Source organism: Cricetulus griseus, chromosome 3 (assembly GCF_003668045.3).
Source record: "Cricetulus griseus strain 17A/GY chromosome 3, alternate assembly CriGri-PICRH-1.0, whole genome shotgun sequence".
NCBI lineage: Eukaryota > Metazoa > Chordata > Mammalia > Rodentia > Cricetidae > Cricetulus > Cricetulus griseus.
In genome coordinates this window covers 29,867,681-29,885,960 of record NC_048596.1, presented here as the reverse complement: position 1 = coordinate 29,885,960, position 18,280 = coordinate 29,867,681, and the positions used below count along the sequence as shown (strand labels likewise).

Below are 18,280 nucleotides of genomic sequence, written 5' to 3'. Positions count from 1 at the left end.
GTGGTTAAACAAAAATATTGTTCAGCTTACATCACCAAACAACTGTCACTAAAGTCTTTGATTTGAACATTATTTTCAAATATCTTAACAACATCTAACTAAAGAAACAAAGAAAATACTCTAGAGGGATGAAAGGCAAATGGCCATCTTCTCAGGATGATTTATATTCTTAGAACATTTGGAAAACAATAAAAATAGAAGTAAATTCCTAAAATATTTTCCAGAATCTACTTTTGAAAAGGACAGTTTGTTTTAATAATAAACACTTTGTCTATGGATAATTAGTAATTTCACATTTTAACTCCAATGCATGCCTTTACAGATACACACATATGCAAAAGATAACTGCTGTCCATCAGGTGTCACTATAGACCTAAAATACATGCCCTAGATTAAGATAAATATTTACAATACTGATAATGGTCAAGGGGTAAGCTCCAACATATGTCTAAAGTTAACTACCCAATAAAAAATGTGCAGACTACCAAGGACTCTTCAGAAGGGCTGGGGGAGATCCTAGGTTAGGAAAAGAGTTTCTTCTCTGGGAAGTTAGCAGAGAGGCAAGTTGAAAACACCAACAATGCTGCACTCTCCATCCAGTAGGTCAGTCCAGTCTAGCTGATAAAAGTTTCACAAATACAAGAAACAATTCAAATTCCATATTAGCCACAATCAGACATTGTCAGCTTAATAAAACCATTTTGGAAAGTTACTTGGCATCATTTAACAAATAAAAAATGCTTTCTGGGAGGCCGAAATATTAGCTTCAACACAATCATCATGAGAAACTAAAAATAAATAGGTGAAACAAAATACTGCATGAAACCATGAAGTGTCCAAAAATCAGCTTATAATTATCTTTCATCATGAAAATCAACACTACCCAAAGCTTTGAATGTTTGAAGTATTTCAAGAGGAACTGTTATGACCTATGGGATCTAACAAGCTAATTATGAGAATGCTATTTTCACAAATTATGGAAGTTTCTCACATTGTTGGGGACACGATAGAATAGATGCGATTTTTTCTGACATATAGTCCCTCTTCCACCCAGCTGCTCTCCTACAGGTGCTACATAATCACTGCTAAAATGCCTCCAGAGATGGGTGCTCACCATCACAAAAGCTCCTCATTTGACTTTGGAACATTTTAATTAGTAGATTATTGATTCTCCAGCTTTCTAAAAAAAATTCTTTGTAGCTTGTACATTTCCTTCTGTTATCTAGAGTCATGCAAAAGATTCCATTTCCATATGAGAGCAGTGTATGTATTTAAGAAGCTATTTTTTTTTTCCCAAACTTTCCACATACAGGCAAAATGTTTCCCGTTTTTGCAAGTGATTTATGTCCCTGAATGAGCTCCAGCATATTTAAAGCTCTTTAGTATTTGGTATGCTTAAAGAACATGAAATTATTCCATGTGCCATATAAATACCTCAGCTCCCTGTCTCCAACTCTGCTACCCCATCTAAAGTATGGTGTCAAAAATGTATATTTGGTGTTAAGAATGGAGGTTGTTTATAAGCTTTGAAATAATATAAGTTTTGTTTTGCTTTGGTATTAGGAGTTCATAAGATGCTCTTTTAAACACAGTGTGGTTTCCTAAAGTAATTATAAAAATAACACATTCCACCTATTTTAGAGAAAGATAGCAACAGGAGACCAGCAAATATGGTTTGTTTATCTTGCTATGGACTGTTTCATAGGTATTCAATTCCTTTACATCAGCAAGTGAATGTGAAAGAGAGTAATGTCCTATCCCTCTTTGAATGTCAGTCATTTAATTTATGCAGAGAAGGGGTCAGTAGGAATTTGAGGCCAGGAATAGTTGCGAGAATATAGGAGACTTGCATTTGTGAATAATGCATCAAACCAAGGAGTTGATGGGGGCCTAAGGATAGTGCAAAAGAAGAGCCCTTTCTGTTAAGCCAAGAATGTTTTTTAAAATTTAAGAAAATAAAATTTAAGATGCCATTGATTTTAGGCAGAAAAAATGGGGTTTCCATATTCAAAGTTTTACCTGGAATAGGAAGCACATGGAAGTGCAGGTATTTCCACAGATTCCCTACCCTGCTCACATCCCCTTATCCTGCCTCTAATCTCATTTATTCCAGAAGGTGACAGTTTAGTAGAATCTGTGACAGGGCTGTGTGCAGAGTGCCACCCAGTAATTCTTGTACCTTTGAGAGGCCTAGGTGGCAGGTATTAGTTTGTGGCTACAAGGTGTTGTTGCAATTTTGCCTTCTTGTAATGGCATCATTTTTCAGAACCATTAGCATACACAACCCCTGGAACAGTTACCATGCTTCACTGTGAGAAGATTTAAAATGTTCTTTTAAATGTTTTGAAAAATATACTCTGCTGAACCTCACTATGTAATCATCTTTCAGAATTATGAGTAGAGTTTATTTCCACCAAATATATTTTTATTGGCAGTGACCTTACTTCTAACATCCCCAATCTTTCAGCTTTTCTATCTACAAAGGCATAATAGATAGATGGTCTGACTGCCTGCATATACCTGTAGTGGCTGAATTTTAGGCCTAGAAGTGCTGTACTGAAAAGATAATAAATATTAAATATTTGCTTCTGAAAGGAACAAACCTTCAGAGGACAGCATGCTACATGATATATAGGTAGTGAATAAAAGTTATGAAATCACATTTATTTATCTTCCCATTTCTCTGCCACCCTAAACCCTCTCTGTCTTCTGCAATGAAAACTTAAGGCAGGTCGTTCAGATTACAATGTCTAAATCATTACACAGAGACATATATCTAATATTATAAAATCAACATATTAGATTCTACTGTAAGATATTTATGTGCAAAGTATTTAGTGTTTATTACCATATCCAGATTCCTAAAATAAAGCCATAGGATTTAATTAAATGAGTTAAAAATGATGAGTTTTATTATTACTTTTTACAGTTTTTCTTATATTCTTTTCCTATAGACACAGTGGAAACTTCTATTTCTTTGGTGCATTTTTGTGGGGAGAACCCAGGACCTCCTATATAAACTGAGCTGTTCTTGTAGCTCCCCAGGAGCTTGCCTTTTCTGTCAAATTCAAACATTCATTTTAATTGATGGTTACACTTCCATAGACTTTATTCCTCTTCCATATCTGTATATAGAGTCCATCTGGAGCAGAAGTACAGAATGAGAGGAAAGAAAGCGAGACAGGATAGGTAAGCACACTAGAATCAAATCAGTTGACCTCCATTGCTAAGCTCAGGAGCTTTTACTCCCTAAAAGAGGGGGATCTCTCTGAATGAACCAATGTGAATGCTTAAATTCACTTTACTTTTATTTTATTGTGGTTTTTTTTGTGTGTGTACATCAAAAGTCAGCATCAAGTGTCTGTTCTGTTTTGTTTCTAAGACAGGGTTTCTCTGTGTAATAGATCTCTCTATTAGTCCTGGAACTCGCTTTGTAGACCAGGCTGACCTCAAACTCACAGAGATCCTCCTGCCTCTGCCTCCAGGGCTTAAAGGTGTGTGCCACCACTGCTCAGCTTGTTAGAATCAGGTGTCTTTACAGCTCTCCATCTTAATTTTGAGACAGGGTCTCTCACTGACCTAGAACTCATTGATTCAGCTAGACAGGCTGCAGTGGAATGCTAGTGGTTACAATTTGAAGACAATCAAATTAAAAGTGCATCTTGCTTTATATGATGGCTATGTTGTACATAGATAGCCTCCTAGCACAACCTCTGACTAATCAAATCATGTGACACCATTGACACATTTAATGTGCTGCCTAATCTTAATCATCCCTAGAAGAATGCCTCTAGTTTCATAATCTGTACTTGGCTCTTATTCATTCCTTCCCATTTTTCTTATCCTGCCTACTCATTGTCTCACAATATACCTACCTTGTAAACCCATTCCTATACCTACAATTCTCTGCCATGTGCATAATACTTACATATGTGCTTACTGTGTTTTGGTTTTATCAAGAGAAACCTTAGCTGAATATTTATACCTTTTGGCCTTGAGCAGAAGCTTTTAATGTGGGAAAATGTGAAAATGTTAAAAGGAAAGATGACAGATACTGCTATGTAAAAACCAAATATTCTAGAAGACTACAAATAAAAATTTAAAAGGTAAAGCATAAAGGTACACATAACATTTAAGTATACTTTCAAGCACCTAATAGAAACAAATAAAACATTATTATTTTATTATGTTTTATTCTTTACATCAATATTCATGTAAGTTATCTTATTTAGCTTCCTTATAATCTTGTAAAATAGGCAAAAAGTTCAGCCATTATCAATGTTAATAATAATAATATTTTTCGGTCAAAAACTCTGTATTGGGCTTTTATCTTGATGAGAAACTTTCCAAGCTTTCCTACTAAAGCCATTAGCCATTTCAAACACCTCTAGATGCTACCACGAGAATATCCAATTTTATAAACTGGGTTGTTGAAACTCAGAGAAAATATGATTTGCCTCAGCACACATTTTATCTTAATGACCTAAAACTTGAAAGAGACTATAGGAGTCATGAATCACTCAACATGAATGCTCTGGACTGAACACTGGCCATACATACCACACCAAATAGAACTTTTAGTACATGCATTTCTGGACTCACTTTCTTGTCAGCTATTTCAAACAACATCTCAGATTGTTCCCACAAAGGAAAATACACCATTGTAAATTCCAAGTTAGAAACAATCATTATTAAAATTTACTTAGACATAAAACATATTTACATAGTAAATGGATAAGTTATTTATCAAAACAATTTCTACCTCAGTTTCTGAAGGTTTTGTAAAACCTGCTCCCCTCTTTTTAATTAGATGGCTAATATGCTATTCAGTCTTCATTGTCTCTGTGATATATATGCAAGTGACTGAAAACATATTTACCCAGAAGAAGCAATGACAGGAAACCTAGTCTTGTATTAAATGTTAAGAGTAGAGTTGAAGGCGCTGATTATCTGACCTAAAAGACTTCCCATTTCCTTTCATTATCAGCATGCTCAACAGTGCAATTGTGTGCAGTCTCATTCAGTCAGCAAACAGTATCATTTTCACACTGTTGACTCTCTATAGCTGTGAAAACTAATATAGAATCCTTATATTAATATTATAAACAACAAACTTCATCTAATCAGACAACTATGTTACCTATTGGTATCTTTCGATTTGTTTCCCAATGAAGGAACAAGACAGGCATGTTCCACAGAACATATTGCAATCCTTGAGAAGCTGGGAAGATTGGAAAGGAATGAGTGATAGAGGAGCAGGTTACTAACCATACCTTCCATGACATACACCAGTGATCCCACATCTCCTTCCTTGATGATGCAGCTGTCTTTGCCATATTCCACGGGGTACATACAATCCACAATCTCCTGGATCTGTGACAGCTCCAAGTTCTTCATGAAGTCATTGTCAAGGATGGCCTCCTTTATGAGATCCTTTGACCTAAGGCAAGAGAGGGAGGAGTTACTGACATGTATGACCAGCCTTTCATCATTCTCAAGGCTCAGTGGAGCTATGCAGTTTTCTGGCACACAAAAAAATGGATCTTCTTGAAAGGTTTGACAAAACGGCACCATGACAGCAGGAAGAGAACAAGAAATTTTCCTTTAAGCAAACTATCATCTAGTAAGTGACCAACACACAAACAGCAAGCATGTAGCTTCAATTTGTTTTACAATGTTTTAATGTACAAAGATTGTGGGAAAAATGAATGGATGCATATTAAATTAAAATGTATAATTTGGTCTAAGAATAGATGCAAATTAAGTTTACAAAATCATAAAAGAAATAATTTTCACTCTATATATTATAAAAGAAAATTCACAATCTTTGTCATGAATCATCTACTAGGCTTTATGTTTATAATTTGCTCTCTTCTGTACACCATACTTCTACTGTTAATGCCACTCTGGTATGGGTGCTCAAGACATAGTCTAGCTGGAGTGTTTTAAGGAACAGATTCCTAATTAGCTCCTTCAAACAACTGGCAGAAATGTGACAACCTTTCATCTGAATGTCTTCCTTCTGAGGAAAACATTATTTCTCTGAGCATCTTCATTTAGACTAATGAGACAGATAAAAAACTATGTTGAACAAGATATTCAAAAAAACCATACGATTTAGAACTAGAATTAAATACAGGTAGTCAGTAGGAAAGATATAAACAAATTTTCCAATTGGGATTCAGTGGTTATCAGTGAAGTTTGGCAGAACTTAAAAGAGTGTGATAATTTTATTCACTGAAGGATAAGACTTTCCACACCACTTACTATGAGTATAAAAACCAATGAGAAACCAATGCTAAGAAATATATTGTCAAGTGGGGGGATACCATACTGTAAGTCAGAAACTGGGTTTAATGAAATCTGAGTCCTTGGCAGTACATGTGAAGCAGCACATTTGGATTTTTGTATTGAAAGACTTGAATTTTTAAAATGTGAAGACAAGCTGGCCTTTGTTCACACTGACTCTGAGAACTCACATTCTCAGAGAAATAGCCTACAGTAGGGACTACTGATTGAATTACCAGCCCTCTCCTCCATTTCTGTATGACTTCTCAGGTAGGCTAAGTCTACCAGGCCTGATCTTCACACACTGTGAGTCACAATAATTTGGGTTTAAATGTTAAAAAGATGTACATTAAATTAAAAATATTTACACCTTTATTTCTATGTAAAACTCTGAAAATAGATGGCTCTTCTGAAATTCAAAATGAATTTGGAAGAAATAAATATTGGAGGGTTGGGGGAGATGTAATTATATTATAAACTCATTTAAAAATATTAAAATACATTTATTCATAGTAATAGAGGCATAGAGAAAGCTGTGATATGTTATGACAAAAGGCACTATGAAGAATTTTTAGGGTAAATATAGGTGTAATGAATTTTCATAAAAATAATAAGCATTGAAGTTACACATTGTCAGGTCTTCAGATAGTCTGGCCAGCTCTACAATGTTCCTTGCTTTTCTGAATTTCCATTGTATCATCTGTAAGATGCCATTTTTAAGAATAAGAGTTTTAAAAACATGAAACCTGTTTCTATGTAAATCCTGTGACAATACAAAATTACATTCAGTAAACACTAAGGAATAAATTTGGTAGTAGCAACGACTACAGAAGCAGCAATAAGAGGAATATACCAAAGTATCCAACCATGACTTCAAACAATATCAAGATGAAATCAACAAAATTTTGACTTTGTGGCCTTCTGTGACAGAATTATATTTTTTCTTTTATTTTCCTACATTTATAGTTTGCATGTTTCTGAAGTTTAAAATGGATGTGTATTTTTCTGCAAAAAAAAAATCATTTCAAAAGTAAAGCATAAGCAGTAGCTACTTTGAAGAAAATAAAACTAATCTGTTTTCCATTTAATTAATGATCACAGACAATGATTGGCATCCAGGAGGAGGTTGGCTTTTATATTCTTGACATCCTGAAAGCACTAATGGCAGGAATTTTCACTCCAGGAAGTGATGGTGATAGATGGAAAAGTATGAAGAGTCTCATGATGCCTTTATTTTAAAAGTCCTGTTTCTGAGGTGGAGTTCTTCGGCTGCATGATTTCTGGTGTTCTGCGTTATTTTTAAATTCTCATGTGCCAGAAACTATGTTTTCAGGCCAAAACTGCATTGTTTCTTTTTAGAGTTTAAAACAAGATGCAAAAGTTGTCTTCGTGAAGCTTGCATGCTTAACTATTCTTTCTCACCATGACCTTACAAAGGCTAGTGGCACCTTCATATAGAATCCCATATATGCTAATTTATAAGTATTTCCCCAAATACCAGAGTTTTTATCATCAAGAAATTTATTTTATCAAAGGAATTTCCCTCATATAGAGTGCTATTGAGCTATCCTATGAATACAGAAATAGTGAAACAAGGAACATGAAGACCATCTCTGACCATCATGCAAATTTCCCAAGCATTTAGTAAGGCATCCCAGAGCATTCCAGGGACACATATTTCCCAAATTTCATTTTGGGTGGAGATCATTTAATCTCAGGTCTCTGAAGAAAAATACTCAAGGCTTCACAGGTGCACCTGTGTCAGCATGGAGAAAATTTATTGGGCTTTAGGTGAAGTTCAGTGTTAGAGTGCTATCATTCATGAAATCCTGTTTTTAGTATCCAATGCTGCAGAAATACAAATAAATGAATAAATATGGATCAAGAGAAGACTATGACATAATTTATACCCCCATACAGACTTTGTCAAATGACACTCTTTGTCAATAAACTATTACAAATTATCTCTGCACCACATCAAGATGAAAACTTTGGGCCTCTGTGTGATCTAGTTTGTTCTGGCTTGTTTTCTGTCAACTAGACACAAGTTACACCCACAGGAGCAAAAGGAGCTTCAACTGTGAAAATAACCCCCATAAACTCTAGCTGTAGGCAAGCCTGTGTGGCATTTTCTTAATTAGTGATTGATGGAAGAGGGCCCAAGTCCATTGTGGGTGAGGCCATCCCTGGGCTTGTGGTCCTGAGTTCTATAAGAAAGCAGGCTGAATAAGTCATGAGGATTGAGCCAGTAAGCAGTACTTCTCAATGGCTTCTGTATATCTCCTGCCTACATGTTCCTACCCTTCTTGAGTTTCTGTCCTGACTTCCTTTAGTAATGAACTATGATGTCCATGCATAAGCCAAATAAACCTTTTCCTCCCCATTTTGCATTGGTCATGGTGTTTTATCAGCAATAGTAACCTTAACTAAGACAGAATTCCAAGCTGCCCTTGTCAGCAAGTATTATCCCAAATCAGGCCCTCCTTTTAACAGACATTTTAGGCATTTCCTGTAGGAACCTGAATAAAGGATTCCCAGGCAATTCCCACATGCCAAGAACAAAATAAAGTGTTCTCTATGGCTTTAAGAACTAGTAGTCAGTCAAGGATCTGCCCCTGGCCCATGAGTGGGCTTTTTGGAACCTATCCCCTATGGTGGGATCCTTGCTCAACCTTGATACAGCAGGGAGGATCTTGGTCCTACCTTAACTTAATATGCCAGCCTTTGTTGATCCCTATGGTAGGCATTACCTCATCTGAGGAGTGAATTGGGCTGGGATTAGAAATAAGGTGGGAGGAGGGAACAGGAGAAGAGGAGGAGGGGAAACTGTGGTTGGCATGTAAAATAAATAAAAAAATAAAAAGAATTATCTCCAGAAGTCTGAATTCTTCACTGTTGTTTTTAGGACAGAGTTTCCTCAATGGCATCCAAGGCAATGATAAGGATGCCACATGCAGCCTTCCCCAGCAGAGTATGAATTGCATCTAATTCTTTAGTGTGGAAAGAACTTCTAGGCACTGAAATAGTTGCAGCCATTAAGATCTCTCCAAGCATGGAAACCAGCCAAAACAATCTAATATCTGCACACAAAACTTGTATAGTCAACCATTTAAATAAAACAAATCAGTCTCTTTAGTTCTCAATGGTCATATTTGGGCTCAGATATCAGGAAAAGTGATCCATGCAATTCAAGGTCACTGTGGCCCAGAATATGGTCTCTGCAAGTAGGAAACTCCCAAGTCCTATCCCTGTTGACAATCCACAGCCTTTTCACTCAGATGTAGTCCTCATAAGACCTCCAGCAGTCCTGATTGTGGGAGTCATTTCAGAAGATAACCCCACCTATCTTCAATGAAATATTTGATTAATCACCCATCAGAGAATAAATAAAAAAGTTCTTGAAATAGTTCTCTGGCTGCTACTCAATTAAGATCCTGTTGAGAATGTATCTGCTCTGTGCACAGTCTTCCTGGGTCATCTCTACAGGTATAAAATGGCTGAGAATTAATATGACCAACTGACAGTTTTTAAAGGTAAATTTTAATTGGATGATTCTATTGGCCAATTTTGATACTTCTTCAAAATTGATAACCTGTCTACAATGACTTTAGGTCAGGATGCTCACATCCACCAATTCAGCTAGAACTTTTCCAGTCCTATAGCAAGAATATGCATGAGGGAACAGAAAGAATTTATAGCCTTCAGAATTAATTCTAGAACTAATAATTGATACTAAGGAAAGCTGGTTAGCCCATAAAATATTCATTTGCTTAAATGTCACTTCAACAACAATGTACACATTCTCCTTCTTTTAAGTAAAGCTCCCCCCTCTATTGTCACTGACTAAGAATAATGATAAATAGCTCTTGAAATCACAGGCAAGCTATGGACAGATAATAGAGGCTTATATTAATGACAGGAAAATTATCATTCTTTGTAGGTGTTCATCAATCTTCAAAAGATCAATATTAAAACTTTCTCATTCAACTATTCAGTCATTCAACTGTGCAGATATGGACACACATATCTGGTCATTCACAAAAGTGACCCTAACTTAAAATACAGCAGTCTCCAAAAGAGGCAGATCAAACTCTTGTTCTCTAAGCTCCCTCTTTGATATCAGAAAAGTGCATGTTAGGTTCGGTAGAAGTGCTGTAAAGTGTTTTACTTAAAAATAAGTTAGACCATACTCATCAAACTGCAGAATGTTAAGAACTATGTAGTTCCATCTATTAAGAATTAACTCTATCACTGATGTCCAGATGCCCACACAACAAAATTGAGCAATGATTGAAAAGAAAATATGACACATGGCCTAAGTTTATATGCCTAGTTGCAATTTTGAACCTTCAGTGAGCTAAATAACCAGTTTTTTAGAAACCACTTGTTTCCAGGGCAGTTGACACAATCAAACTACAAACACTCATTAAGTTAGTCACTATCTTGGGCAACTTCAGAACATACTTGGATGTCATGATGTCAGTGCCAAGTGCCTTATACCTTCACCACACTATACATTGTCATTTAAATTACAGCAATGCCTTGGTTTCTATAATCAGCCAGCAAATGAATCATTTTAAAACAATTAGTCTCTGGGATAAATTACCATACTCTTTAAATGTGCTTGCATTCAATAGCACAAAAAAATAACATGATCTTCTACCAACCCTGCCTGCCTGCCTCACACCCCAGTGTGTAGATTTTCCCTTGGCTGAAAATAATGACTTGGTTAATTCACTTGAGTCATCTAATTTCAGGCAACTAAAGCCAAGTAGCCTGTTCCACTACTTGACATGTCTCAGGAAGCAAAAACTTTGATAGACCTTCTTGTCTCTCCAAATACTATTCTGTATCAGACTTTAATACATGAAGGACTCTGAATCGTCCTGAAGAAAAATTTAAAACAGGACTAAAAGGTTAATTCTCAGTCCTAGTTGTAAAAGCTGTGTGAGTCCTAAGTTTCTGAAAATAAGTGGGAAAACTTAGCCCCAAACTGACAACCCGAGTCATCATCACAGTTGCAGTAGCTGGACCATTATTGATATGAGTTAAATAGCTACTTTGTGTTCTGTAATATGCAAAATTCTTGCCTCATTTATGCTTCATTGTGGTTCTCTGAGTTCATTATGGTGGAGTTCAGAGCCATTTTCAAAATGTTCAATGATGCTCACTTAGTGACAGGCAGAGTCAGGATTTAAAGATTAATCTGTTTGGCTTCTGAGACCATAGTTTGCCTAAATGCTTCAACTTCTAATTCTAAAACTAAATTTTATTTTCCAATTTCAAATAATTATCCTAATTATGAAATCCAAAAGTAAATATTATGCTACAAAATCTGTAGCCATAACAGTTGTGTTTGGATAATATTCTCTTTCATTTGAAAAGACTATTTCATGCTTTCTAAACAGCCCTACATAGGACATTTTATTCTTTAACACCCTAAGCTGAGCAGGAGATAGAATAGATATGGCTATTATGCTTGTTTGACATATAAGAAAATACAGGCACCAAAAGTGCAAGTTCTGGGGAGTTGATGTTCAAGATCATTGACAAGCAACCTAAAATACAAACCTTTCTTTTTCACATGTATGTTTACATTCCTTCATGCATATTCTCTGTCACTCTGTTACTTTGTTTCTATGTGTCTCTGTCTATGCCTTTCTTTTACACACTTCAACTTTTTAAGCTTCAAACTCTTACAGATAAAGGACAGTAAATTCACCATATACAGTAGAAGCAGGAAAGTGCTTCCATTTGACAATAATTCTGTGGCTTAGAGAGCCTTACATAGCAATTTCCTCCCAGATGACATCCTCCATCTTGGAGGGAAGCTCTTTAAGACACAGCATATTCAAAGTGGAATGGTGATGGGAAAACATTCCATCAATCAAAGGAACTCCTTAAGCACAGAAAGTAAGCAACTCAAACACTTAGGGAGTCTCTATAACTGACCAAGTACTAGACCCCAGACTCCCAAGGCTATATAAACAGTAAAGACTTCTGAGAAACACACTGATAAGCTAAGCAGCCTAAAATGGCCCAGACCATCAGATTCCTGGAAGAAACAGAGGCAAGGAAAGCTCCCAAGAAAACACACAGACTGGCCAAGATGCCTGGAAGAGGTTCAGACCAACTGAACTATCTAGAAAAGGCATTCTTCAATGCTGGACTGAGCTTTTGATGGCACACCTGTCTCTGGGTCATTTCTGGTCCATTAAATAACCCCTCACCTACATATTTAAACATTTCCCAATAAAACCTACAGGTTCTCGTAGTTGGACTTGGGTAGTATCCATACTTCAATCTGTTGTCGGTTTCCTATCTGGGGTAAGTACACATTTGCTCATGTCTCCCTGGGAGTAATTTCACAGAACATGGTGGTGGGAGGATGGTTCATTCAGTAAAGTGTTTGTGGTTCAAGCATGGAGATTGGAGTTTAGATATCCAGCACTCACATAAAAAGCCAGGTTGATGGCATATGCCTATCATGGCAGCGCTGGAGTAACAAGGACAGGAGGAGCCTAAGGACTTGCTCAGTCATCCTGTCTAGCTGAATCAATGAGTTCTAGGTCAGTGAGAGACCCTGTCTCAAAATTAAGATGGAGAGCTGTAAAGACACCTGATTCTAACAAGCTGAGCAGTGGTGGCACACACCTTTAAGCCCTGGAGGCAGAGGCAGGAGGATCTCTGTGAGTTTGAGGTCAGCCTGGTCTACAAAGCGAGTTCCAGGACTAATAGAGAGATCTATTACACAGAGAAACCCTGTCTTAGAAACAAAACAGAACAGACACTTGATGCTGACTTTTGATGTACACACACAAAAAAAACCACAATAAAATAAAAGTAAAGTGAATTTAAGCATTCACATTGGTTCATTCAGAGAGATCCCCCTCTTTTAGGGAGTAAAAGCTCCTGAGCTTAGCAATGGAGGTCAACTGATTTGATTCTAGTGTGCTTACCTATCCTGTCTCGCTTTCTTTCCTCTCATTCTGTACTTCTGCTCCAGATGGACTCTATATACAGATATGGAAGAGGAATAAAGTCTATGGAAGTGTAACCATCAATTAAAATGAATGTTTGAATTTGACAGAAAAGGCAAGCTCCTGGGGAGCTACAAGAACAGCTCAGTTTATATAGGAGGTCCTGGGTTCTCCCCACAAAAATGCACCAAAGAAATAGAAGTTTCCACTGTGTCTATAGGAAAAGAATATAAGAAAAACTGTAAAAAGTAATAATAAAACTCATCATTTTTAACTCATTTAATTAAATCCTATGGCTTTATTTTAGGAATCTGGATATGGTAATAAACACTAAATACTTTGCACATAAATATCTTACAGTAGAATCTAATATGTTGATTTTATAATATTAGATATATGTCTCTGTGTAATGATTTAGACATTGTAATCTGAACGACCTGCCTTAAGTTTTCATTGCAGAAGACAGAGAGGGTTTAGGGTGGCAGAGAAATGGGAAGATAAATAAATGTGATTTCATAACTTTTATTCACTACCTATATATCATGTAGCATGCTGTCCTCTGAAGGTTTGTTCCTTTCAGAAGCAAATATTTAATATTTATTATCTTTTCAGTACAGCACTTCTAGGCCTAAAATTCAGCCACTACAGGTATATGCAGGCAGTCATGATTGACGGGTTTAAAATGCAGCCACAATCTCCCACAAAGTGATTTAAATACTGAAGTAAGGTCACTGCCAATAAAAATATATTTGGTGGAAATAAACTCTACTCATAATTCTGAAAGATGATTACATAGTGAGGTTCAGCAGAGTATATTTTTCAAAACATTTAAAAGGGGATTTTAAATCTTCTCACAGTGAAGCATGGTAACTGTTCCAGGGGTTGTGTATGCTAATGGTTCTGATGTGACCATTTCCTAGTCTGTTCGTGTATTGCAACAACACCTTGTATACCACAAACTAATACCTGCCAATTAAAAGAAAACAAAGGTACAAGAATTACTGGGTGGCACTCTGCACACAGCCCTGTCACAGATTCTACTTTGCTGTCACCTTCTGGAATAAATGAGATTAGAGGCAGGATAAGGGGATGTGAGCAGGGTAGGGAATCTGTGGAAATACCTGCACTTCCCCTGGTGGATATTCCAGGTCTAAGTGGGACTAATATGTAGGAAAGAGCAATTTGAGAGCTTTTATAATGTTTTTGAAAATTCTTAATGCAGATGCTTTACTTACATAATTTCCACTCCTCCCCCATCAACTCCTCTTATGTCTCCTATCATTTCCCCTCAAATTCATGACCCCTTCTATAACTGTAATAGTTACACACACATAACCTAAGTCCACTTAGTGTCTCTGTTGGGTGCATGTGTTTAGGACTGCTCTCTTGGAGTTGGATAATCTGTCAGAGTTTTAGCACTTATATTATTTCACTTTAGCCTTCAACCTCCATCCTCCACACATAAAAACTCTTTAAAGAAACAGATTAGGCGCTGGGCAGTGGTGGTGCATGCCTTTAATCCCAGCACTCTCGAGGCAGAGGCAGGTGGATTTCTGTGAGTTTAAGGCCACCCTGGTCTACAGAGCAAGTTCCAGGACAGGCTCCAAAGCAATACAGAGAAATCCTGTCTCGAAAAATAAAAGAAAGAAAGAAAGAAAGAAAGAAAGAAAGAAAGAAAGAAAGGAGGGAGGGAGGGAGGGAGGGAGGGAGGGAGGAATGAATTAGTCTTAGTAGTCAAAAAAATAGCAGATACAAGTTTTGATTTTCATCCCACAATGCTTTTTTAGAAAATGCTGCCTCAGGTATGTAAACCTTTTAGTCATGTGCTCAGTCAAAACCACCTTCTCTTCATCCACCGGTTCAATCAGAAAACACAGTACTAGGCACCACATGTACAGTAATAAGTGGAAGGAGACCTCTGTATTCTTAGGACTCGTATGATAGCAGAAAAAGAAGATAACACAGCATGAACACTAGAGACATGTATAGAAACTGTCTGGAATTTTAAAAAATAAAGGTGCATAATGCCAAGGATTAGAAGGTGGCATGACAAAGACCAGCATGAAAATGAAACATGTAGGCAGAAGTTTAAAGATAAGATGATCCACCCCATGAAAGACTTAAAGGAATGTACACAAACCAGAAGGAACTGATCATTTGGGGGTAATAAATACCAGGGTTTCAAAACAGTCGCCAAGTTTGAGCTAGAAGCTCTTGGGCAGGAGCAGCGGCAACTTGAGATGAATTTGCAGACTTGAGCAGAGTCTGGTTTAGACAGGGACCTGCAAGCTCTTGGGAAAGAACTAGACTTTTGATGGAATGTGAATAATCTATGAGGAGAATGAAATGAGGATAGTAAGTGATAAGCTATGAATTATGTCTTAAGAGATCACGTGGATTGCAGTTAATAAACTAGGAAAATGCCATGTGAGAGGAGAAGGGAAGTAAGGCTCAGAAAGGACACTGCACTATTTCAAACAAGATACAATGGTGACCTAGGTCTTGAACTTTTCCCCAGTACTCCTCTTTAGCCAGGAAATCTTTACATAACCCTAGGTATATGGATAAACATGATCATTATGCAAATAGATAGATATATCCTAGGTATATAAAACAAGCATTTACTGATAAACCACATAGAAATTTATTTTAAAAGAACTCAAACATTTATTAAAAATAAAAAAGCAAATTAGCATATTAATGAGACACAGTGTTTGCTTATTTTAACATGAATAAATCTTTGCTGAGTATTTGACATTTTGAGATTTAGAATTGTCAGATATTTTTTCAGAGTTCATCAATCTTTTGATTTTATTATTATCAGTGAGAAGAATACCATTTCATATAAATCCACAGTACAGGATGGCAGAAGGATGCTTAGGGTCATTTTGGAAACTACTGAAAATAATGTTCTCACCTTAAGCCAAAACTCATTGAACAGTTTGTGTGATACTCAAGTTGGAAGCTCAAGCACTGATTTTTAGCATTGAACATTCTAACAATAGATGTTCCAATTTTGTTTCTCCATGGTTGTGATAACACACTGACCAGAATCATCTTGGAGAGGAAGGCGCTTATTTGGCTTGGAGGAATGGGCCATCACTGAGGGGAGTCAGGGCAGAACTCAAGCGGAACAGGTCTGGAGGTGTGAACTGAAGCAGAGACCATGGAAGAATGCTGCTTATGATTTCTTGCTGTGGCCTTTTCAGCCTTCTTGTACAACCCAGGCACACCGACCCAGGGAAGACAGAGTTGGCTGGACTTTCCCACACTCCCACACTGATCATTAATGAAGAAAAGTCCCCCAGAAATGCCCACAGGCCAATCTGATGGAGGCAATTCATCAGTTGAGGCTTCTTTTTTTTTTTTCTTCTACCCAAGTGATTCTGGTTTGTCAGAAGCTATCAAAACTTAAACTAGCACAATATATAGTCCAAAGAAATACTGATGGGCTACATGCTGGCAACAGCTAGCAAGAAAATGCTAAAAGTCTTGTTTTCTATAATTAGATCATTATGTTGCTATGAGAGCAGATAAAATAGTACATGAAAAAGTATAAATTCTGTAATTCATAACTTTAATTTTCTCAAATGCAGAACATTTCCAACAACCTCAGCAGGATTTGCATAGCACAAGGGACTTTGTGGCGCAGCGTATACATCTATGCGCTCAAAACCAAGGCTTCAGTCAAGTCAAATGCAGCAACAGCCCGAGTGCTGCCAGAAACATCTCAGATTCATTCCGCGCGTGATTTTGAATTAAATTTTGATCCTTGTACATTCACTGACCTTTTTCTGTCCGTAAGTTTTCATGACTTGTACCTTGAGTTACAAAGTCCTATGTGGGGAGATGACCCACAGTTACAAAGCTGGGGGCCTGCATTAGAAGGGTGTTAGAAGAGATGTGTGGAAATGTGAACAACTCCAGTGCTTCATTTTGCAAGTAAACACTATAGGACTGGCACAATGGATGTGAGGATGACAGATAGAGAAGCATCCTAAATATCCAGTTATAGTAAATCCATGTGTTGTTTCTCAAGAAGGCTTAGGCTTGAAGAAGTAACAGGTTCCCAGAGATCAAATTAGCCCCCAAGCGGAGCTGAGGGAAAGAAGGGAGACTTCTAATCTACTTAAGATTAGAAATAGCAAAGATCTGGAAACAGGCCTAAGGCAGTATACATCTGGAATGACACATTTCAAAGAGATACAATGGCTGAAGTTCCTTTTGATCCCCACAAAAGTCACAGTTTTAAAGATTTATTTTAACATTTTTAATTATGTAGGGGGGAATACTATGTGAGTGCAGTATGTCTCAGAGGTCAGAGGTATCAAATATCCCTGAAGAAGGAGTTATAGGTGGTTGTAAGCCATCTGACATGGGTTATCAGATCCCAAGTCAGATCCTCCACAAGCACAATACAGGCTTTTAACCACTGAGTCATCTCTCCAGCCCCCAAAGCCATAATGTTTAATATGAACAACTTTATATCATTGGTCTGGCTAGCTCTGACATCAATCATTCATTACAAATGAGCCCTGTCCTTTAGCCTAGCAATAATTAACACTGCTTTCCCCAGGCTTATCCCTGTGGGTTTATTCCTTAGATTTCTTTAAGCACACAAGTTTCAGAGTAACTGAAATTTGTTGGAAACAGAATTATGCATAAAGAAAGACAGTAAGACCTACTGTCTCATGTTTTATAAAGAGGAGGATTGTACGCACATGAACACACACAACCACACACACACACACACACACACACACACACACACACACACACACCCCTAAATAAATATATAGGAAAACTTGTAACATCTATTGCAGTAATGATTGTGTCTAAATAACCTGGTTTCCTCCTCATTTATCCAAGTAAAATGGCAATCAACCAGAATTAAATCAAAATGAGACTTCCATCTTGGCAGTGAGAAGTCTCCCTTAATGTTGAGCAAATACACTTGTTAGCAGTCTGACAGAATAACCCATGTAAGAAACTGGTTTACCAGATTTGATTCT

The 18,280-nt window shown here is 37.0% G+C and overlaps 1 protein-coding gene across 2 annotated transcripts in view; it reads right to left on the bottom strand.

Moving 5' to 3' along the window:
• Nucleotides 1-18,280, bottom strand: part of Prkg1 (protein kinase cGMP-dependent 1) — a 1,162,521-nt gene that overhangs the window by 983,861 nt on the left and 160,380 nt on the right. For both annotated transcript variants that reach the window (XM_027406413.2, XM_027406412.2), the window contains exon 2: nucleotides 5,274-5,440. In XM_027406413.2, coding sequence (XP_027262214.1) covers nucleotides 5,274-5,440 — 167 coding nt within the window. The remainder of the gene's footprint in view (nucleotides 1-5,273; nucleotides 5,441-18,280) is intronic.